This window comes from Desarmillaria tabescens, assembly GCF_030435595.1.
Source record: "Desarmillaria tabescens strain CCBAS 213 chromosome Unknown EV420scaffold_3, whole genome shotgun sequence".
Lineage (NCBI taxonomy): Eukaryota > Fungi > Basidiomycota > Agaricomycetes > Agaricales > Physalacriaceae > Desarmillaria > Desarmillaria tabescens.
Window position 1 is genome coordinate 436,473 of NW_026848302.1, and position 21,535 is coordinate 458,007.

The 21,535-nt window shown below is 48.4% G+C and overlaps 8 protein-coding genes across 8 annotated transcripts; 4 read left to right on the forward strand and 4 right to left on the reverse strand.

The window, feature by feature from the left end:
• Positions 1–473: 473 nt before the first annotated feature.
• EV420DRAFT_651320 (uncharacterized protein) lies at positions 474–955 on the forward strand. Its single transcript, XM_060482927.1, has 2 exons — positions 474–848; positions 902–955. Exon 1 carries the CDS (start codon positions 576–578, stop codon positions 795–797), a length of 222 nt encoding a protein of 73 aa, XP_060337431.1. The 5' UTR covers positions 474–575; the 3' UTR covers positions 798–848; positions 902–955.
• EV420DRAFT_1743432 (general APC amino acid permease) lies at positions 839–3,420 on the forward strand (the record flags this gene model as incomplete). Its single annotated transcript, XM_060480073.1, has 20 exons — positions 839–874; positions 973–1,085; positions 1,145–1,209; positions 1,262–1,305; positions 1,360–1,379; positions 1,435–1,495; positions 1,557–1,627; positions 1,679–1,692; positions 1,742–1,768; positions 1,821–1,903; positions 1,955–2,085; positions 2,145–2,226; positions 2,281–2,341; positions 2,399–2,458; positions 2,508–2,680; positions 2,742–2,800; positions 2,848–2,921; positions 2,973–3,137; positions 3,187–3,281; positions 3,337–3,420. The coding sequence occupies 20 exons, from the start codon at positions 839–841 to the stop codon at positions 3,418–3,420; spliced, it is 1,518 nt and encodes a 505-aa protein (XP_060337432.1).
• Positions 3,421–3,475: 55 nt separating this feature from the next.
• Positions 3,476–5,336, reverse strand: EV420DRAFT_1743433 (S-adenosyl-L-methionine-dependent methyltransferase; the record flags this gene model as incomplete). The annotated part of the gene is made up of 8 exons (XM_060480074.1): positions 5,107–5,336; positions 4,894–5,058; positions 4,794–4,844; positions 4,700–4,745; positions 4,513–4,647; positions 4,274–4,453; positions 3,852–3,993; positions 3,476–3,795 (listed from the first exon to the last, which is right to left on the reverse strand). The coding sequence occupies exons 1-8, from the start codon at positions 5,202–5,204 to the stop codon at positions 3,476–3,478; spliced, it is 1,137 nt and encodes a 378-aa protein (XP_060337433.1). The 5' UTR covers positions 5,205–5,336.
• A 39-nt stretch (positions 5,337–5,375) lies between these two features.
• EV420DRAFT_651518 (Dbl-like domain-containing protein) lies at positions 5,376–11,235 on the forward strand. Its single transcript, XM_060482930.1, has 20 exons — positions 5,376–5,435; positions 5,491–5,702; positions 5,755–6,294; positions 6,345–6,775; positions 6,825–7,139; positions 7,190–7,317; positions 7,366–7,735; positions 7,796–8,112; positions 8,168–8,231; positions 8,292–8,597; positions 8,654–8,923; positions 8,971–9,094; positions 9,153–9,202; positions 9,263–9,689; positions 9,740–9,817; positions 9,867–9,952; positions 10,003–10,164; positions 10,225–10,451; positions 10,505–10,629; positions 10,681–11,235. Exons 2-20 carry the CDS (start codon positions 5,549–5,551, stop codon positions 11,175–11,177), a joined length of 4,671 nt encoding a protein of 1,556 aa, XP_060337434.1. The 5' UTR covers positions 5,376–5,435; positions 5,491–5,548; the 3' UTR covers positions 11,178–11,235.
• A 57-nt stretch (positions 11,236–11,292) lies between these two features.
• Positions 11,293–12,863, reverse strand: EV420DRAFT_1617127 (uncharacterized protein; the record flags this gene model as incomplete). Its single annotated transcript, XM_060475200.1, is given in 8 exon segments — positions 11,293–11,485; positions 11,541–11,689; positions 11,821–11,980; positions 12,035–12,159; positions 12,213–12,296; positions 12,354–12,563; positions 12,620–12,763; positions 12,783–12,863. 8 exon segments carry the CDS (start codon positions 12,861–12,863, stop codon positions 11,293–11,295), a joined length of 1,146 nt encoding a protein of 381 aa, XP_060337435.1.
• Positions 12,864–12,944: 81 nt separating this feature from the next.
• On the forward strand, positions 12,945–14,106 carry EV420DRAFT_1635883 (uncharacterized protein; the record flags this gene model as incomplete). The annotated part of the gene is made up of 3 exons (XM_060476505.1): positions 12,945–13,217; positions 13,281–13,331; positions 13,387–14,106. 3 exons carry the CDS (start codon positions 12,945–12,947, stop codon positions 14,104–14,106), a joined length of 1,044 nt encoding a protein of 347 aa, XP_060337436.1.
• Positions 14,107–14,165: 59 nt separating this feature from the next.
• On the reverse strand, positions 14,166–15,696 carry EV420DRAFT_651487 (uncharacterized protein). The gene is made up of 3 exons (XM_060482929.1): positions 15,461–15,696; positions 14,978–15,400; positions 14,166–14,925 (listed from the first exon to the last, which is right to left on the reverse strand). The coding sequence occupies exons 1-3, from the start codon at positions 15,603–15,605 to the stop codon at positions 14,225–14,227; spliced, it is 1,269 nt and encodes a 422-aa protein (XP_060337437.1). The 5' UTR covers positions 15,606–15,696; the 3' UTR covers positions 14,166–14,224.
• Positions 15,697–16,038: 342 nt separating this feature from the next.
• Positions 16,039–21,417, reverse strand: EV420DRAFT_1698831 (muts domain V-domain-containing protein; the record flags this gene model as incomplete). The annotated part of the gene is made up of 30 exons (XM_060479460.1): positions 16,039–16,534; positions 16,587–16,730; positions 16,784–16,804; positions 16,856–16,881; positions 16,937–17,079; positions 17,127–17,170; positions 17,219–17,245; positions 17,303–17,315; positions 17,382–17,394; positions 17,447–17,816; positions 17,867–17,941; positions 17,995–18,034; positions 18,083–18,203; positions 18,253–18,406; positions 18,460–18,671; positions 18,721–18,793; positions 18,843–18,963; positions 19,021–19,271; positions 19,322–19,571; positions 19,623–19,757; positions 19,810–19,847; positions 19,897–19,971; positions 20,024–20,036; positions 20,085–20,104; positions 20,157–20,189; positions 20,238–20,391; positions 20,434–20,719; positions 20,772–20,888; positions 20,933–21,041; positions 21,091–21,417. The coding sequence occupies 30 exons, from the start codon at positions 21,415–21,417 to the stop codon at positions 16,214–16,216; spliced, it is 3,726 nt and encodes a 1,241-aa protein (XP_060337438.1). The 3' UTR covers positions 16,039–16,213.
• Between the last annotated feature and the right edge of the window lie 118 nt (positions 21,418–21,535).

Below are 21,535 nucleotides of genomic sequence, written 5' to 3' on the forward strand. Positions count from 1 at the left end.
TCTCTGAAACAAATAGGGACCCACTTAACCCCATACCACGATCGTCAATGAGGTGAAATGAAGCCACTATGAGGCCATAAGGAACTTGCTGTTTCGGCTTATCCTCAGTCTGCGAACTTGGCATCCGAATATTCAAATAATCGATGATGGATAGCACCCTTGCTGCTTCTCGTATCGTACGACGTAAGGGGGTCCAAGTTCTTTGTTAGTCTACACCAGACTACTCGGGCGATAAGGCACCGTGCTGGATGTCGAAACTTTGACTGAAGGACTATGACTGGGTTGGACTTCATTGAAATTCCAAGGAACGATGAGAATGAGGCTCCCATGTTACCTGTCCGGCTCTTATATGGTAACATCTCCCGTACCATCAGTGCTGACTCTACCCCCGGTCTGTGTACTTACAACAAGGTTCTTGTTGCCATGGATAACCCCCGTTTCCTTATCTCTTCTTGCATGAGCACACCAATCGTAGGTGTCATAGACCATCGCCAATAACGCCATTTGCATGTCACCACCTCTGCGGGCGTATCATAATCCATCAGCTTCTTTCAATTCTTTTGACGTGGAAGCATATGGTATTAGCTAGGACGGTATTTATATCCGGGCTTATATCGTATAAAGGTCTGGTCGCCGCGAGGAAGCAAGCTTGTTGCAAACGTTTCCTTACGAATCTCAGTACCGCTTTCCCACGAATGACATCGAGAAACAAGGTAGCGCCAACTCCAAGGCTGCGAGCGCTGAGGTGCTATCGCCTGACGACATCGCTGCCCCATTGCCAAATTCCAGCTCTATAACGACGGCCCAGATCCTCTTAAGCGTCGATTGAAACAGCGACATGTACAGATGTAAGATACGTTTTGGTCTCTGGATTGTATTTGTTGACCAACTTTGTTTTCAGGATCGCCGTAAGTCCACTTATCGATGATCATCATGTTCCTTGTTTGAGGGAATTCCTGAACTGTGTATCAGATTGCCGGTACTATCGGTACCGGGCTTTTCCTCGGATCCGGTGAAGCTCTCCATGTTGCAGGACCTCTTGGTGCACTCATTGCGTATATGTTGGTTGGGACGGTGGCATATTCGTGCGCATGAATCAAATTTAAGAAAAGTATCTTCTGCTCAGTATAGTCCTGTTATCTAGTTCCTTGTGTTCAGTTGGAGAGATGACTACATTTGCACCCATATCTGGAACCTTCCCGCACTTTGGTGAGTTTCTCCACGGTTTGATATACTTTTTAATTCAAGCGCTACACAATAGCGGCCCGTTGGGTCGACCCGGCGTTCGGTTTTGCCGTTGGATGGGTAACTCGAATCGCTTGATTAATCGCTTATGACTGACGGTTAGCCTGGTATTAGAACTATTTTTATGGACAAGCGTGAGTGCCTTCCAGTCAATCTTGACGTTGAAAAGAGTAATCTATCTCTATATAGCATCTCTGTTCCAGTAGAGGTCGCTGCAGCCGTTATCCTTCTCAGTTTCTGGGACGAAAATGTAAGTGTGAACTAATCTGCTAAACATCGTGAACTACAACAACGGTATCCGCTCTCTACAGACCAGCCATGCCGCCATTTACACAGCAGTCATATGTGTACTCATGTGCGCTATCAATATTTTTGGTGTTAGGTGAGTGCTTTCGTGTTGAACTTGGCCATAAAACCTGAGACTATCTGTTAGGTATTTCGGAGAAGGTACGTGGACGTCTCATATAATGTTCCTTCTATATACCGAGCCGCGTAGCCGAATTCCTCTTTGCCTTCATCAAACGTGAGTGACGCACCTCCTTATGTCGTAACGCCATATTCACCACTCCACTCAGTTTCAACCATCATCGGCCTTCTACTAGCTGGTCTGGTGATAGATCTCGGAGGAGGACCCAACCATGGACGAATTGGCTTTCGGGCAAGTACATCTCCTCTGTGAGCATCAACTAAAATTCCTGACTTTCTGTAGTACTGGAAGCACCCTGGAGCACTTGCCCGAGCCGGCTTAGTATCTAGTATCAATACAGACCGCTTCCTAGCAATTATGTCTGTCATCATCCAAGCTGCCTTCTCGTTCACAGGCATGGAGCTAGTAGCAATGTAAATGAAATGTGCTCTCGTCTCTTTTGACGTTCTGCTTATAATTTGACCGTTTCTAGTGCCGCTTCGGAGACAGAGAGTCCTCGTCGTAATATAGGCAAAGCTGTTAACCGAGTCGTTTATCGAATCGTCCTGTTCTACGTACGTTCGCGTTTCTAGCAATCTCGCATCCTATCCTTGACTGATGTCACGAAGATACTGGGCATACTTATGATTGGCATGCTTGTTTCCTACGATGACGATGCCCTGTTAAACAGTAAGTAGCCCAATTATTCCTCAGGCATACTCACCACAGCACACTACTTGCTCCCAGCATCCGGAAACGCTGCCCAGTCACCGTTCGTCATTGCTTTTAACCGTGCTGGTGTCAAAGGTACGTTCGCTGGGTCAATGTGAAACACAGTTCACTTCATTACCGCTAGTTCTCCCTCACATCATCAATGCTGCCGTGTTCACGAGCGCCTTCTCCGCTGGAAATACCTACTTGTTCTGTGGCTCGCGTATTCTCTATGGACTCGCTCTCCGCGGACAAGGGCCTCGTTTCTTGACGTATTGCACAAAAAATGGCCTACCGCTCACTGCTGTTCTTGTTACGGTATGTGCTCGTTGTCTTTATCGTCGTTTGAAGGTAGCCGACATGAGAATACTATCACTAGTGTTGCTTCTCATTATTATCTTTCATGACTGTTAGTAGCGGAGCGGAACGGGTTTTCTTGTACGTGTCTTCTCATAGTCGAACACTTCTGACACAAACTTTCGTAGCTGGTTGCAGAACCTTACGGCTACTGGAGGTTTCATCGGCTGGTTTTGTATTAATTTGACCTATGTATTCTTCCGTAGGTTTCTATACCTCTCTGGGTCTCATTCCAGGAGCTGACGCCTCTCAGGTCGAGGCATGCTCGCACAAGGCTTTGATCTCAAGGAGAACATCTATAACCACTCTTGGCAACCTTACCTTGCATGGTGGGGTATCTTTTGGACGATATTCTTCACCCTCGTCAACGGATACGCAGTGTTTTTCAGTTTTGATATATCTGATTTCTTGGTTGCATGTACGTACCGCTTTCTTCGCTAGAATGACATGCTAACAGTGCCTGGCAGATATCAATCTGCCAATTTTTGCCTCGTTATACTTCGGTTATAAATTGATAATGCGTACAAGCGTGTGGAAACCGGAGGATATGGACTTGGTGACTGTGAGTGCATGTGGAAGATCTTTCCAAGTAGTCCTACTGACGACGCTGTACTTAGGGTATTCCAAGTATTGAGGAGACAGAGAAGCCGGAAGTACCACCACGCACTTTGCTAGAAAAGATTGCCGCGATCCTCTTTTAAGATTAAAACCACGGGTTATGAATTACTGGGTCTATTTTGTGTAGATAGTGAAGATCTAAAGTTTGCGAAACTTGCCCTGCATCCAGACGCGGTACATCTTGATCTGACGCTTTCGGTTGACAATCAGCCGCCTATCGACCCCGAGCTGCTCTGTAGCGAAAAGGGGAGGCGAGAGGCGAGGTGTTAGCAAGTTAGGGTGTATTGACGTTGCCTGTGTGTCTTGAGGTGTATCCGCCGTTGTAGGTATTTCGAGATCGGCTGGAGCATCCACATCTCTTTCGAGCATGGAGGGTCCATCTTCATCCTCAACGGTGGTGTTGACTGTATACTCGCTTTCCGGTATCCTGGAGCCAGTGAACAAAAAGGATAATTCGTCTAATTGATGAGAATATTAGAAAAGCGAGACAGAGCCAAACGACGTAGTTACTAACCTAGTTCGAAGAAGTACACGCGAGTTTTATCACCTCGAATATAAAAGTTGTCATCGAGTAAACGGCCGCCTTTGAATCGTAGTTGAGTCAAGTCGTGGCGGCCATAATCGCGGAACATGACAAGGCCACCGGGTTTGAGCATCTAGAGAATATTAAGCTGGGGCTGCAGCATAGAGCACTGCAAGAAGTGAACGGCCTACTGACCTAAAAAGCACTGAGTAAATGCAAGGTAGTTTGGTCAGATTGGACCGATTTGGCAATGCGTTACCTTGACGACGAGTCAGGGCCTCGAGTCAGACTAATCAACGTTGGGCTAAGATCCGGAGATTTCGTGAGGATACTTATACTATAACCTTGCCGTTTACTCAGTACTTTTTAGGCCTAGTCAGTCGTCCTTCTCGAAGTGAGCAGGGCAAACATACCGTATGTACGTTTCTCAGAGCATTATGCCATTCATCCGGATGTAGAGCGCTGAGAACAAAGACCATGATTGCGATGTCAATGCTCCCGGGCTCTATTTCTTCGGGAAGTTTGTCAGAGGATAGATCCCAAGGTGCTGCGCGGATGGAGCCCACGGGAGGGGATTCATATAGAGGATTTGACTAGAAGCGAGTGGCTTAGAATATGCATCATCGCCAGGGGCAAACAGCGATAAATTTACCTGTACAAGTTTGACAGCGTGATGGGCGTAGTCGAAGGCAAAAAGCGAGAGGTCGGGGTTTTGGTTCGAGGCTAGGAGGGGGAACACAGAGTTTCCAGCACCACATCCGATTTCGACGATAGTCTTAGTACCAGCCTTCATCCTCTCAAGTAAGGTCAAGTAAAGACCAAAAAACACAAAAGATTACCTTGGCCTGAGTAGCCTCCACTAGTTCTGGAAATTCATTATGTAGCCTACAAAAATGGTCAAATTAGCGAAATGCAGCAGAGTAAGCCTCGCACCATTTTCTATCACGGAAGAAGTTGCTCGAATTGGCCTTGTAAAAATTATCCCTAGTCGTTTTGACTGACGGATTGAATGGTAAAAAATGGGAAAACATACCAGAACTTTGCTGGCTTGTCATTATACTTGCACTTCTCATCTTCAGGGACTGGAGCAGAACGTTGCTTCGTTAGCGAAGCGGCAATGATTTCATCCTGGTCGTCGGGAGGGGGAACATGATCCCAGGCATTCTGAGTCCAGACCTCGGCCTCGTCTGTCAAGAACCTGTCTAAAGACTGAGCGTCTTCAGTGTCAGGGATAACGACAGCATACCTGGAGCCAAAGGGGGGCTTTTCTTTTGTCACGTCGTGTACAGAAGACGTGCACTTCAGATTGTTTCGTCCATCATTCAAATTTGTCTGATCCTCCATTGCCGCTTTGCGATTAGAATCTTTTCGTTTTTGCGTTCGGATTGTCGTATCGTCGAATGGAGGGTATTCGCGTTTTGTCTTTCAAGTGTTGGAGGGCGATGAGAACGTCGAAGTCGGTGTTCAAGAACGACTTCCTTCTTTAGTAGATACCCTTCCATTCCTGCCGGTCTTGCTTTCTCTTCGTTACCTTCATCGTTGCGCTGCATCGCCGCCCTCGTCGCTCTCCAATAGGTCAGGACTCTATCGTATAATCTTCTTGTACATTACAGTGACGAGGTGCTCTTAGTCGCGCAGGCAAGCCCTCTCAACGTCAAGTTTCGCGGGCGCCTGTCCCACGCATAGTAATGACCCGACTCTCCGACGACGACCCTTCGGATCCTAACGACGAAGACTTCAACACGCTATTCGACAGGGTATGGGTGGGATATTCACCCGATACGAGCACGAAATTAGAATCTAATGGCAGTAAAGTGAATGGGAGCAAATGGTCTCTGAATAGTGCGCATATATTCAGTCCATGTGCATATTTTCTTGACCATGTATTCTTCAGATGATCCACCAGAGATATCGCCAGTGTCGTCGCCGTCAAAGACGACAGCAGCAAGGCCGCCCGCGAGAGTCCGGCCATTACCTCCAACGCCGGTCTCTTCTACGACCACTTCGCCCGTCTCGCAGGATCTTGGCATCCGGCAGACTAGCTTTGACGGTTACATGTCGTCAGTAGATTCGACGAGCCGACAACTACCTCCACCACCAGGATCCTCTATCCGTATATCCGACACCCCTTCCGTAGCACCTTCGTTCCACCTAGATGGCACCATTCCAGACTATCTGCCATCTTCCAATGGCGCCCACATTTCAGGTCCTACCACCAGTCCCCAGAGCTCCATCAGGCCGGCGATTCCAGGCTCGCAGTCGATCCCAGCTCACACCTATGTCGAGTCTCCAACTTCCAATCTCCACGACCACGAAGATACACCGGAATACAGTTCTCCTACTTCTCCCTTTTCCGCGGCTGGATTCAGGCAAGGCAGTACGTACTCGACAAGTCCGCCGGAGCCTTGGCTTCCTCCTGGTGCACACTCTCCCTGTCAGTTCACTTGTCTCGAGTTCAGAGCTCAGAACTCATTTATATCGCAGATGATGGATATGTGGATGGCTCTCTAACTGGATCATCGGGTTACGTGAATTCCCATTCCCCTGCCGCCCCCACAGATATCGGCCTTGCCCGAGGTGATTCAACGGGATCTCATGCAGAGTCTGATCATTATTTTACGTTTGGTGGGTCGAGCGCAAGTGTTGCAGGGCCGAGCACCTTCAATCGAAGACCGACTGAGCTTCTCCAAGCGATCTCGACGTATGAGGAGGACAAGACGTCACAGCTCGAACTGCAACCGGAGGCTGAGGAAGAGGATCAATACTGGGAGGATGAAGAAGAGGACGAGAACCTTTTCGTGAATTTCTCCCTCTTGTCCCATATTGCTGTCCAGCTGCGTGACAAAGTGCCCCGAGGGACTCACGTAAAAGGAAGCATACCTTATCCGCGCGCATTCACCGGAAAAGATATTGTGGTATGTGCTAACAACTTTGCCCTTCAACGTTATCTAAGCTCTGTCACAGTCTACGATACAATCTCAAATACAACGAGAGTTGGCCATAAACCACGGCTTCTCAACAAGCGACCGGCGGGCCGCGCTTCAAGTCGCTCGAAGTCTGCAAAGCCAATTGTTTTTCTATGAAGTTGAGTGGGGCGGCCAGGTACTGCAGGACGGCGTGGAGGATGTGTACATGTTTCTAGATGATCTTCCTGGAGCATCAGATGAACCTCCAGAGAGGGCAGAACTTCCAACAGGTGTCGTCACTGTCCTGACCAAGTGTTATTCTCCGGGGTGCGATGAAGGTGCCGTTTGTTATTCCCCTCGATGTCCACGCAAGGTTCGACAGTATTTTGTTTTTTCTGTGTGTTGCTTAACTGTATTCTTTAGGGCGATTCGGTCGTTGGCCCTTCGGCTGGACCTGAAACCACTACCGTGGCGAGTAGACAGGAATGGATTAACACGGTTCCGCGAGAAGTTCTAGTCTCACTACCCGAGAGTGAGATCAGCCGGCAAACGTAAGGAGGCAGTCATACCGTCTTGATTCTTCTGACTTTTTCCGGAAGCATAATCCACAAACTCATTGATAAGGAAGAGCAATATATTCAAGACTTGAATCTCGTCGAATCTGTCTTCATTCGGCCTCTGCGCAATGCAAACCCTGCTGTCATCCCTTCTTCCGAGTTGGACGACTTCATCGACGAAGTCTTTGGCAACATTCTAGATCTTCGGGAATGCAATCGCAGACTTCTAGAGGTCATGTATGTACGGCAGCGTGAACAGTTTCCAGTCATACAACGCATTGGTGACGTCTTTTTGGACGCTGCCACCGAGTTTCGTTGGGCGTACCCGGTCTACATCGGACACCATCCTTTGGCCGAGAAGAGGCTGAAAGAGGAGATAGAAAATAATTCTGAATTTCGACTGTTCATTGAGGTGAGATCTCTCGTTAGTTGAATTGTTACGCTCATCATTTACTCTGATTACTCACATCAGCAATGTGCTCGTGATACCGTGCGGCCTGGAGAGTCCATGCGCTTGGATTTGAAGCTTTTTCTCAATCGCCCTTCAGAACATTTGCAAAAATATCCAGTTTTACTGGAAGCCATCTACAATGAGACTGCACACGGCAATCCCGATGGTGACTTCCTGTTGGAGGCTATAGATGCCATCAAAAATCTGCAGTCGGTTGCTCAGCTGCGCACGTTCCAGTCGGCAATGGGGAGAGGTGCCCCCGGAAAGTGGGAATGGCACGATCTCGTCTCAAATGAGCTCCGACAGAGCTTGACTAAAGACCAATCCAAGCGGCAGTCGTGCGTTTACACGCTGTCATTATGGGTTTGCGCCACTGATGACCGTAACGTCCAGGATTATATTTGAGCTCATCAAAGGTGAGATGGCATACGTCAAAGATTTGGAAAATATCGATGTGGTTGGTAACCAAGATTTGTCTCGAGCTGTCATGAAAAACTGATTGATATCTCTGCGGCAGATGTACATTCGCCCACTACGCGCTGCTGATCCGCCCATTGTTCCTCGGGAGACACTGGAGAAATTCATAACCGACGTATTCCACAATTTCGCCGAGCTGCATGCTCACCATCGACGGCTGGTAGAGAAATTCCATGAGATCCAGCGAGAGGAGCATCCAATCATCCGAACGATCACTGCAGCAGTCTTTGATGCCGCCTTGAACTTCCGTGACGCATACATGGAGTATATCCCCAACTACCCGATCGCGGCTTATAGAATCGACGATGAAATGAATAATAATCCGGCGTTCAAACAATTCGTCGAGGTGAGCGGGCGTGAAAATGCTTTCATCTACCTGCTGTTGTTGACATTCGCGAACAGCAATGTGTCAAGCACCCTGATGCTCACCGATTGGATATGAAGAGCTTTATTAATCGTCCAATACCTAGGCTTCTGCGATACGAACTTCTGTTGAAGGGTATTTTGGATGAAACTCCACCTGGCCATGATGATAAACGCGAGATACCCGAGGTCTTGGATGTCATCAAGGCGCTCGGAAAAGATACTGAACCAGGTGTTGTATCAGCCAAGCAGAAAGTGGAACTATGGCGGTACAATTCGAATATCACATTCAAGAACGGAGAGTGGATTGTACGTGCATTATGATGGCGCTGCGCGGGTTCTAATGTTTCTTCCAGGATATGGATTTGCTTGATGACAACCGCTCATTAATTCATACTGGAAAGCTCCTACGGCAACCTGATGGTGGACTGGAATGGAATGGGTGGAGTGAACTGTTCGTTCTTCTGTTCGACAACTACTGTAAGACGGTCGTCGGAGCATCATACTGCGCTCCTTGTACTCACGCTGTAAATCACAGTGGTTATGACGAAGCCTCGGGAAGATCGTAATGGTGTGCTGAAGTATCATGTCAATCGTCGGGTAACCAATGTCTTATTTTTGTTGTTCTACGCTGACAGTTCAACTTAGCCCATCCCTCTTGATCTATTGACGCTTGTCAATTTCACCGACCCACCCGCTCAACGTGGCACTGGTCTTCTCCGGAATCTTCGAGGTGAACGGCATGATTCTCTCCCTGGAAACGCTGGAGTCCGGTCTCCCGAGAGTGCTTCGGATTCGCGATCTGTGTTTCCCTGTACCATTCACCACAATGGTCGGCTAGGAGGAAACTACATTCTCTATGCTGAGTCTGCCCAAGTACGCTCGGAGTGGAAGCAGAAGCTAGAAGAGGCTATGGGACTTCGTAAGGTTGTGCAAGAATCCAACAAAGTTTTCGAAGTTGAGACTCTGAGCTCGGACACGTTTTTGGTGCCTTCAATGACGTCAGGTCAAGCGGCACCGTCGTGGAATCTTGAAAACTCCTTCACCGGAAAGGTCACCTGCTCCGTACCATTCAGTAAGACCAAGCTCCTGCTCTTTGATCAATGACTCTCATTTGTTGTGTAGACACTTCTGATGGACGAGGACTTGTGGCTATCGGGTGTGCCGAAGGAGTATGGATTGGCTTCAGACATGATTCACGATGTACGTGGGCGTGTGTTCAATCATGTCACGCTTTCTCATGTTCTTGTAGCCATGCGACGAGTGCTTCATCTCAAGATGGTAACGCAATGCGCCATGTTAGAAGACTTTGGCATCTTTCTGGTATTGGCTGATAAAGTTAGTGCTATTTTCCAAAGCGTCGAGCCCGAAGCTAACATCTCTATAAGTCTCTTTTCGCGTACCACATTGAGGCATTGGTACCTTCGTCACCACAGAGCAGTCATGCCTCACAGACTCCTCAGAAACTGAACGGAAGCAAGGATGTTTTGTTCTTTAGCGTTGGGATGCTACAGGGGCGCACATTAGTAGTTTATATGAGGAGAAAAGGCGTATGTTTTTCTCATAAATCCACATTGCATTTTCTCTGACACTGATTTCGATGTGTGCAGCTCGAGAGTATCTTCCATGTCGTTGAACCAGTCGTGGATAAAATCAACGAAAAGGTCAAGTCTACACCTGCGATCACATCCCGATTCGGGTTCCGTACCCCAAAATCCGACTGGTTCCGACACTACAGGGAGTTCTTCGTTCCCTCAGAAGCCTATGATGTTGTTTTCCTAAAAGCTAAAATTGCTATTCTTTTCACCAAAGGGTTTGAGATCATGGATTTAATGGAGTACGTTATGTCCTGGAATCATGTGTCGATGTCCAAGCTCATGACTGTAACAGCTTCAAAAGTAAAACTATTCCCACACTGAAGGAAGGCTTTGCGCCCCTGGCCAAACGATGCGAAGGGTGTCGGCCACTAGGAATGTTCCGGTCAAAGGAGCACGAATTCCTCCTATGCTATGACGGTCAGTATTAACAGTTCAAGTTTCTTTTTAGTCACTCACCCCATCTGGTAGAATTCGGTTTATACGTCGACAAACATGGTGAACCCAGCCGAACAACGACAGGTACTATCGAATGGGAGGGAACGGCTGAACGTGTCGCCATTCATTCGCCTTACATTCTCCTCTTTGATACGCGTTTCATCGAGGTCCGACATATCCAGACTGGCAGGCTGGTCCAGATCATCCCTGGCCATAATATACATTGCATCTGGGACGGTCGAGGTACGGACTTGGCGAGCGCCAACATCGTCACACCGGGTGTCGACGACGAGCGCATGATCCAGGAAGCACGTATTCACTGTGTTTCATCCAATGACAGCATGTTTACTGGCCGCCACTCAAGGGCTATAGCTCAGCACGTATTCGAACTTATCCCTACCCTCCCATTGTACCTCCCAGGATCTCTCTCATCTCCTTCTACGGCCACTTACTTCCCACGTACATATTCTCCACCTCATTCGCCCCAGCTTCGGGCGAATCACTCCTTCAGTGCATATTCAGCTACATAGTATACCATGCATTTTTGTGATATCATTTATGGAAGATCCTAATTTATATTTCAACGAACCAGATGGGACAGCACAGATAGCGATACAATACTCAAAACTTGGGTCGTAAGTAGTCTCACTGAGGCGGTGGTGGCGGAGGCGGAGCAGGCTCTTGAGGAGCAGGGGCGGTGGGAGCAGGACCAGCAGACGGGTCAACAGGGTTGTAACCTTGAGCATCGCCCCCCGCATAATATTGACCGTACTGCTGTTGCTGAGAGGCCGCCCATTCTTTAAACTGCGACGAGTTGACATCGTAACCGTACGCAGCCCTGAAGAGACAAGGCATCAGCATACAGTAAAAAAAGATGGAAAATGATGACTGACCAATATTGCGCATATGCTTCAGTACTGGCGGCATCCGTACCAGGTGCCGGAGGGTCGCCTGATGCACCACCAGGGGGCGGAGGTGGTTGATCACCGGGAGGCGGCGGGGGTGCGCCAGAGGGGGGAGGCGGAGGTTGTTGACCATAGCCCTAGACGCAAAGGTCAGTTTGCTCATACTCCACGCCGACAAATCCCATGCTAGAGGTAAGCAGGTATACCAGAAAGGCACACAGGAAAGAGAAAGAAGATACCCAAAGTACAATGTAAAGTCAACACCTACCGCCATAGTGCTGTATGCAGCATATTGCATTTGAGCTTGGTGTAGTTCCATTTGTTGTTGTTGGACTATAGCCGCCATCTTTGCGTGTTCGGCTCGGACGACTAGAAGTAAGTCTTCGGTCAGCACTTTTGCTCTTGCAACCTGACCTTCCTCAGGGCCGCTAGTTTTTATAAGAAGTTAAACGAGAAATGACGATCTGAATGGCCAGGCGTACGTTATATGAATGTAAAGGGGCTCATCGCTCTCTCGGCCTGTATCCGGTTCAAGGAACGCAGAGCCAATTCCCTTGACCTGGACACGAGTGCCCGTTTCTTGTTGTATATATTTGACAAATTGACCCTTGAACGAAAGTGAGACAAGATCGATCTGCTGCAGGACATAACCATACACACCTGAGGACCCACAACCTTTGCACGAATATGAAAGTTCCGAATAGACTCTAAACCAACAGGTAGTTTTTCTTCTGGCCATTTTCGCTACGTTCACGTAAGATATATAATTGGAAGAACCAGACGGTGAGAAAATAAACATACCTTCTCTCGTAGACGATCCTTCTTATCCTCGACAAGCGACCCAAGATCAATGGCGATGAGCTGATTGATGTGGTCAATAGCCTTTTGTAGTACTTCTGGAGAAGGCGCCGTGACATGAAGATATAATGGAGGGTCCTTTTCCGTTGCTTTACTCCTGTCGGGATACCAGGTGCCTTTTGTGCTAACAGATGCGCCTGTGTCTTCGTGTATCTATAACATGATTGCTTGAGCTTAGGCAAGGAAACCAGAAGACACAGCAAACGCACCTCCTGCTGAGTAGATCCCTTTGTCAACATATACCTATTCCTGACATCGTTAATGTCAATATCTTTCGAGTAGTCGGCTTCATGAGCGTCCTTGGCAAGACCCTCTGCGAACTGCGCGGCGATTTTGGCAGCGATAGGCTGCCGCTGCAGCAGCTGCGTCGACCGCAGTCTTTGTCTCTTCAGGAGCGCCGCCACCTTCTGCTGCTGCCGGTCCTGGCTGATCCCATTTTCGTTTCGAGGACATGGTCGAGGAATAAGAGTACTCGGTCACGCTTGTCACACCACTTTTCATCATGACGCTCTCTTGTTGAAAGTGCACCCTAGTATGTCCTCCTCTAAAAGGCCCCGAACGTCCGTCTCGCCGACAGTATCGCCTTCGTCGTCATCTCCAGAGCCAGAACCGACGCACAAGGCCTTGCGTACGGCTGCCAGTGCTGGTCACCCACTACTCTGTACGCTGCCGCCGACGTGCAGTCATAAACCCACGCCTATCGCTAATTCGAAGGACTTGGAGACGCATTATGCGACCTACCATGCTCATGTATGCGAGGAGCCGGGATGCTCATGCGTGTTTCCCGAGGCAAGGCTGCTGGAATTGGTGAGTTGCAGTGGCACTAGCTGATTAGCGCCGTTCATTGACGGTCGGTACAGCACCAGACAGAATGCCATGACCCTACTAGCAGCTATTCGTAAAGAACGTGGAGATAAAATTGTGAGTTCCGAGTCTGGATGCCCTCCATTTTTATTGCTCAGTTTAAATATTCTAGTTTGCTTGCCACCTCACGACATGTCCTAAAGTATTTCAGACGCCCAAAGCACGACGACTACATCTAATAAACGCGCATGGCTTTCCAAAGGAGTATTTCTTTGCTGTCACCAACAAGGGCGTCGGAGGCCTATTGAAGAAGTGGGGTGAAGGCGCGAGTATGATACGCGGAGAATGGAAGAAAAAGGAGGGAAACGACGACGAAGAAGAAGAAGGCAACGACACTCAGTCAGATACTGGTACTGCCGAAGAGATCAAAATCGAGGAACCCAGCCACGAACACGATCCACGCGCCGGAGAGAAAAGCGAAGATCTAGACGCGTTAGCCGATTCGATGACCTCACTTTCTTTGGTGCCCAACTCGATACGGTTCGGTCGCGGTGGAAAAGGCGGAGGGTTCCCCCATTCTCATACCCATCCCCATCACGCCAGCCCAGACTCGACCGATGGCCGGACACGAACGCGAGGTAGAGGAGGAAGGAGGGGAAAGCGTGCAATGTCCCGTTACGCGCCTGGTGGTGGTGGGCAAGAAGGTGGAGCTGCCATGGATGTCGACAGTGGACCTTCAGTTGGGCGCCGAGGCTTCCCTAGAGGAATAAACCGTGGCTTCGTTCCCCGTGCACGCGCTCGAGGTCTGGCGCCGCCGTTACACACTGTATCACGAGGTGGACCAGGGATCATCATGAGAGGCAGAGGAGGCGCAGGCACCGGATTTGTCTGATGATTTAGGAGATATTTATTCAGGTTTGTAAACCAACAAATCTGTCTGTAATAATATCAAGTTACAAGTGTCCGAGTCTGTAAAGGAGCAATAAATAACAACAGATGATATACAACAATCAAAACTTCTCCGGATAACGGCTAGTCCTTTTAGAGTACCCCCATCCAATTCCAAAATCTCTGAAACGCGATGAAAGTGATAGTTGTCGAGACGAAGATGCATACTTCTCCGATCGAGCGTTGTTCGACACGAACAAGTTTGGATCAAACCGATTCGGTACAAGAGGTGTGCGAACTTCGATGGCCTCCGTATATGATTCGGGGGGAGATAGCGCTCCAGACGCGACGGTAGCATCACCAAAGGATGATGAGCGTGAAAGGGCAACTTTTCGCTTTCTACCCCTGCACCATATGACAACAAGCGTCGCAAAGACGGCCAAAAGCACGATAGCTCCAGCTACCGCACCAGCGATGGCCCCTGAAGGTACTGCCGAGCTCGAAGCACTACCCCTTGTTGAAGGACTCGGAGGAGAGACGCTTGCCTGGGGTTGGGGGAAAAGATAGGGTTTGTCGGATAGAGAGTCGAAAGATGGAGTATAGACGATGTAGTCGAGCACGAAGGACTTGTCGTCGGTCACGTTGCACATTAGGGTATGGTTACCTGGCCCAAGTTCATGGCTTTGAAAGAACAAGACATTGACAATGTTTTCGTCGTCCTGTGAAGGAGGACTCAGAGACACAAACGATGGTGGGGAGTTGTCCACGCTGCATGTCACCGCATCGGCACCTTCCCGTACACCATAAACATACACAGCGGTACCTAAACTTGGCGTTAGTAAAGAAACGAACACCATCCCATGATATTTACTCACCGGCGAACTCGAAGGAAAACGAATCATCGCCCGCTAGACTCTCCGTTGTACCACCACCCAAGGGTGAATACAATGATACCCCATCCGCCGGATCACCTGGCAGTGATTGGTTATTCTTTGGTTCCCAGCCTGCAGAATACCGAATTTCCCTGCTACTATCGTCGACTACGAGGGACGAATTGGCTAGGGATGTCGAATAGCCAGCCTCAACGAGGACATAATCCACAGTAGTACCCTTCACTAGCCCACTCAGGCTGATGTTATGAGGTCCATCTGCTAGTGGCGGCGACTGATACCACTGTTCATAATGATTCCAATCCGGATACTGCGCTTCTTTAGACGTTTCACCATCGATGCTGACTCTGAATGGCTGCAATACATCTGGCACGTCCGGCGTATTACCAGTAAACGCTATCGAAGTACCTGAGAGAAGCGCCGTCACTTTCCCGCACTCGAAACTTGAACCCAATACGAAACACCCACCATTGAAAGTCACGGATACACTACCGCCGTCCTCACCACCATCCAAACAATGGTAGTCTCCATGGTCGGAATCCTCGAGACTCCATGGCCCGTCATACGAGATCAGAGGGTCAGAGTCGTCCAACAAGAGAAAAACGTCCGACATAACAAAGTGAGGGTGGGTTACAAGAGTGCGAGAATCAAGCAATTAAAACGCCCGCAGTAATGAGGCGAGACGATGAGTAACGCATCTCTTTGATACATGATGATTGCCTGGCAGAAGGAACAGTGCGATCCTATATATAAATCGCTTGGCTGATACTATCTATCCGTTTCATTACAGTTCCATCAGAGAAGCTGCTTCTGGTCACTAGTTGTGAGTGCGCGCAGACTTGGATCAATCACGTTGCAGATGTGGATAGACGACGGCCCAGCGAGGATCCTGCCAGTGCACAGCCCGCAGATTATGGTTATCCGGTGTAAATCCTGTTCAAACTGAAGTGATTCAACTTTCAGGGAAGACGTGCGGTGAAGTTCGAGAAGATGTGAAAGTCTGAAGAGTGTTGTCGTCGTTCGTAGAGTTTGGGACCGGCTTCCGGCACGAATTCACTTGTCTTGATCGAAGATTCCCACCGTAGCCGACGCTGAATACAAGTAGTATTATTGGTCAACTCAAATGTCCGGATGACACACAGTTATCTAAAAGCATATGAATATTGTACATGTATGAAAGCAAGGATAGCAATCGAAGCACTAGCAATGGGACAGCATTCATCAATTTTTGGTATAGTTTCGGACGGTCTTCTTCAGCAGGGCTAGCATCAGCTTCTGCTTCACCGGGTCCTGAGGCAGTTCGATCTTACCCGTGGCCAAGCCGTACAGATACGCGAAATCAGCTTGAGCCACCAGGGGCAAACGAGACGTAGCTCGTTGAGACTGCTTCGCCTCGATCCGTTCTTTGAACTGCTGAGCAAACTTCTTGGACACAAGGTCCGCGCGCTCAACAACATCCAAAGGCACGCCAGCAAGGTTTGCAACATGCGTTCCGAAAGATGATGTAGCCACGCCGTCTATCAGTTTGTACAGGAAGACAATCTGGGATGAACTTTGTCAGAAGTGATATCAGAGATGAAAGACGAGGACGGACATCACGCTTTTCCTCATCCACGATAGTTGACATATACATGTTTCGAATGTTAGGATGGTACCGGAAATCGTCCGTCAGAGAACCATAATGAGTAGCAAAGAAAGAAAGAGGGAGGGTGTGCGTCGCGAGCTCGTGTAAAACGGCCTACATCAAGGGTCTAAGTTGTATAGAAAAGCCAGAGATCAACACGGGCGTACCGATGCAATAGCCATGCCATCCTTAAGAAAAGGTTAGCAAACGTTATTAGGATAACAACGGAAGTGACATACATATGTAGATGTTCCTCGTCCCAGTTCTATTCGTCGAGTGTCATGGTTAATGGAAGGTAATTTTGAAAAATGAATCCATACCATCTAGGATGACAAATGATTTGGGAGTAGCATCGCGAAGAATTTTGCAGCATTCATCAAGTTCAACCTTGAAAGTACTCGCATTGGAAAACATATTGTCGTAAGCACCCATTCTCGTCAGGATCGCATCCACCGGACAGATCCTGCATCACAGTCAGAACGCGTCAAACAAATGATAGTTATTACAAACCGAGCTTTTGCCGCGGGAACGAGCATCCCAAGTTGTGCCATGATCTGAGGATGCTGTCAACAAAGATAGGAGAAGTACAAAATCATGCGTACTATGCCGGTGGCTGTCATGCGCATAACCTAGGAACACCACTTATCATGAGCCCCGTTCCCGTATGTGACATACAACATGCTCACCGTGGATTTTCCACTACAAAACAGAAGCGCACACATGGTCAGCCATCAAAATGTACTCAGTGAGAAACAGGACACCCACGCCATGTTCGGTCCTACCGGTCTTATCAGATCGAATATCGCACATAAGAAAGGGCGTAAACTTACCTGTAAGCAACGCGATCCTACCGGCCTCACCCCCAAGCTTGACATCGTTCGGAATGAAGCTCTTCATATTGGCACTAATCGCCAGTGTCGGGTGCCTCAAATCCTTGAAGTCCACAAATGCCGAATCACCCTCCACGAGTTCTGGCCTACACACAGGCTCACCCAACACGCTTGATGACTTGGCCAAACTGAACAGGCAATCCAGTTCAGCAAACACACGGATCGCCCGCAACCAGACACCGCGATCAGAATCAAATTCTTCGAAAACACGATTCTTGAATGCTTTCATGATCGTGTTACGGGTTTCTCGCGCTTCTTTCAGGGCGCGAACAGATTTTTGTAGGCTGCTGACCTGCCATCGAGTCTTGGCCTGCACGGCGGCCGTAAGCGCTTGAATGTGGAGTGGGTGTCTAAGCTTACTTTGGTACCGCCGTTCTTTGTCCAATCCTTGGGAATGTCCTTTTGACCAGCACTTGTTTCCACAAGATAGATTTCCTTCTCAGCCATTAAGTTTGATGAGACGAATTGGTTTGTCAGACCCGACACACCTTGTTCCCGATAGCGCTATGCCACCAGTTTAACTTGCACCTACAAAAGATCTGAGCACCACCCAGGATACGAGGATATAACACATACCCAATTTTCTTCTCGAATCGCTTGAGTTCTCCGTCAAGTTCCTCTTCGAGCTCTGCGATCTCGGACATAATCGTATCGTACGCTTCATCTTTACCTTCTTGCGGAACCAACTCGTTAGCGTCTACGACATAATCAGATCATGTAGATAGGGGAAGAGGCAGAGCGGCGACCTTTTTCTGATGGCTTGATGTACATAGCCTCTACGTTCTTGATATTTTGCAGCAGGTCCGGAGCATTCCGGAGGAGGCCTTGAATGGTCTTCGACTTGAACGTCTCAGAAGTATCGGCAAGACTATTGAAACCGCGGCTAAGCTTTTTGAATGCCTGTACAGAGTCATCAGATACGGTTGAGCAGAATATCTGCTTCTCCGACTTACACCTAGCACCTTCAAGAAATCTCTGACTTTGCAGCTCTTCGCATGGATACGAGATACGATGCGCTCCAAGTCAGGGAGCCCCTTGGCAACCTCGGTGAATTCCTGCTCGAACGTTGGGTGATCCATAATGTCCTCGACGGCATCTAGTCTGGCATTGATATCGGACACTTCCCGCAGGGGCATGCATAGCCATATGCGGAACAGCCTCTTTCCTGCAAAATAGAATAAGCGACAAACAATATTTTCTTAGAAAGGAACTACCGAAAGGAGTGATGCAGCGACTCAATAGCTGGAGAAGAGACCCTTCCGATGTGCCCTCATTATTAAGCAACACCTACTGACAGTTCAACAGCGTTTGGAAGACATTAAGAAATAGGACAAACCTCAATGTGTGCCAATGTCTGTCCGTCAAGTACCAGACCTTGGCCTCTTTTCATAGGATCGTAAACATTGAAATTCTTCATACTAAGTATATCCTTGTCTATGTTCAGTTGTCGGAGGTACCTGCACCACATACGGATCAGTACAAGTATCCGAGGAAGCACACGCAAGTGGACAAACCAGATCATAGCGCCAAGTGCTTCGATCGGAGGCTTCGAACCGGCCATGTCTCTTATTGGCTGAGGAACAGCCTTAGGCAAAATGCAGTCGTCGTCTTCGTCCATATCACCCTCATCAGCAGGGTACAAACTCGCCAATTCTTTCATAGTGTCTTCGTAATCAAAACCTTCGACTTCGCGTAAACTTGTCCATAAGCACGCAGCAGGAAGGACGGCTTTCAGGAGTCGCGTCGTTGAGACAGATAACTGCCCCTGTATAGGCATATAAGCATCAAAAAGCGCAGTCGATGCACAGAACTTACTTTCGTGAACAGCATCTCTTTGGGGCGAATCTGCCTCATCAAGGTTTCGAGTTTGGTGCGACAGATATCGTCTTGGAAAACACTCAGATCAAACTGCGAGGTCGCGCAGTCCAAGACACAAACGCCGAAAGTATTATTCGAGCCGCCATCAGATTCAACTTCCCTGATTGAAATGCAGTGGCCGGCATGGTCATCGGTGAGCATTGCAGCATCAACAAGAGTACCATTAGTATAAACTTTGTTCAGCTCCCTAGAGTCAGACATCAGACAGTCGTTCCCTAGGAGATGAAGCAGAACCCACCGTCGGACGATCTTTTCTTTCTCACTGCCTTTAGGTTTACCCTTGCCTTTGTCAGTAGCTAAACGCATCTCGGCTCCGAGAGCAGTTTCAGCCTGATCTACGCGACCGACTTTGTATCCTTTGCCGAGGAATTTGCTACATAGATGACTTTTAGAGGGAGGTGACCGCATCATCGAAGAGAACATACGCCGCCCAAAATTCGAAGGACATTTCCGGGACGCCGACCTAATAGTGTATCAGCATCATAAAGCGCGACCTAATGGAAAATCTTTACCATCGACATCTTGACTCTCTGGGTCAGTTTCAAATCAAATTCTTGATGACCAACACGAGCATCATCCTCATACAACTGAAGCGAAGACAATGAGAATCTGACTTGTTTGAAAGCAAAATGATAATACCTCAAAGAATTTTCTGACATGTACGATGAGCTTGATACTCCAAGAGATAAGCAACACTCACCCTTTTTGAAAGAACAATATCTTTAAGAAGGTGAGATTTCGAGCATACATGACAGCTACGGATAGTACGCACTGTGTCATAGTGATTTTGTTTGATTTCCCAAAACTGTAGATTTATTAGATCTATACGACATACTACTAAGTCATTCCATACCTGCTTCTCGAAAGGTGTGAATTCTTTCCAGGCGCGGTTCGGAATGTAGAGCGTCCGTGGGTCATACTTGGGATCGCCAGGCCTGTGTCCGTCTTTCTGCAAGACGGTATGGTCTGTCAGCCATAGGATCGCGAGGGATAGAGAGATCTCACATCTTTAACATCCAATCAGGAATGCGTAAGGATCTTCGGCAGACTTTTTCTCGTTCTTCTTGTCCTGCTCCCGTCGTTCTGCCGCTGTCAAGAAAGAGGTACCACCAGATGCTGCACTGGACGCATTCTTGGATGACGATGCCTTCTTTGGAGCAGGTCTCGACTTCTTTTTCTTCCCACTGTCCTCATCTTCGTCATCGAAGTCAGTATCCGGCCCAAGCGAGTGACGAGAAGAGCCGGAACTGCGCGACTTGACAGACTTGGCGTCGTCGTCTGAGTCGGAGGGAGCAATGAAATCATCATTATCCGAGGACGCCGTCGAACGTGAGCCTGCATATATGTAAATGAGTATACAGTTATAAGCCGGGAATTACAGGCCAACCTTTCTTTTTGGGTGATTTCTTGAAATGTGTCAACCGCTTGGAGAAAGATGCTGCGACTTCTTGATCGTCTTCGTCGTCAGATGGGGGAGCAGATAGCCGAGGCTTCTTGGCCCGGCCTAGGAGACGTGAGTATGTTGATAGAGGTTGAATAGTGACTTACTTTTGCTTTGAAGGGGTGACGATGGTGGTTGGCTTCCTCCGGTTGTAGAAGATGCTCGAGTTTCTTCATCGGAATCGTCTTCGTAAGCAAGTTTCCGTTTTCCTCCACCCTTTGAAAGTCAAGTGGTGTAATATCAAGAAAGGTGAAAAAAAACTCACGGAGGAAATACGGCTCCTTTTCCTCGGGGCATCTTCTTCCTCAGAAAGCATATCCACATCAATGGGGTCACTCGTCGGTGGTGTATCCTTAATGCTGCTATCTCCAAAGGATGACACGGATGCAGATGAGTTCAATACGCGTATGTCTGGCTTGGTCGACTCTGGAGTACGCGGATTTTTCGGTTTCGATGTCGACGCGTTCGGTGCCTTCAAAGCAGGCTTAGACCCGTTCGATTTTGCCGGTGTCGCGTCTGTGCCTTTGGATAGCCAGCCCATGAGGCTTTTCTGCTTCATGTTTTCGGTGGACGATTTTGTCTTTGGCGGCATGGTAAGTGGTAGAGACGTGAAGAGACGCGTTGATGCCATTTATTTGTGTAGTGGCGGTGTTCAATATTTGCCATAATCGTTCCATACAAGCTTGAGCTTAGAACTAATTCCTGCACCA

Excerpts from the sequence above, each read along its gene's own strand:
- EV420DRAFT_651320 (XM_060482927.1), top strand. The coding sequence starts at position 576 with ATGGTATTAGCTAGGACGGTATTTATATCCGGGCTTATATCGTATAAA.
- EV420DRAFT_651518 (XM_060482930.1), top strand. The coding sequence starts at position 5,549 with ATGACCCGACTCTCCGACGACGACCCTTCGGATCCTAACGACGAAGAC. Across the intron at positions 7,736-7,795 it reads AATTTCGACTGTTCATTGAG|CAATGTGCTCGTGATACCGT; the intron begins GTGAGATCTCTC and ends TACTCACATCAG. Across the intron at positions 10,165-10,224 it reads TTTATATGAGGAGAAAAGGC|CTCGAGAGTATCTTCCATGT; the intron begins GTATGTTTTTCT and ends CGATGTGTGCAG.
- EV420DRAFT_651487 (XM_060482929.1), bottom strand. The coding sequence starts at position 15,605 with ATGTCGGACGTTTTTCTCTTGTTGGACGACTCTGACCCTCTGATCTCG. Across the intron at positions 15,401-15,460 it reads TGTATCCGTGACTTTCAATG|GTACTTCGATAGCGTTTACT; the intron begins GTGGGTGTTTCG and ends CGCTTCTCTCAG. Across the intron at positions 14,926-14,977 it reads GTTTTCCTTCGAGTTCGCCG|GTACCGCTGTGTATGTTTAT; the intron begins GTGAGTAAATAT and ends CGCCAAGTTTAG.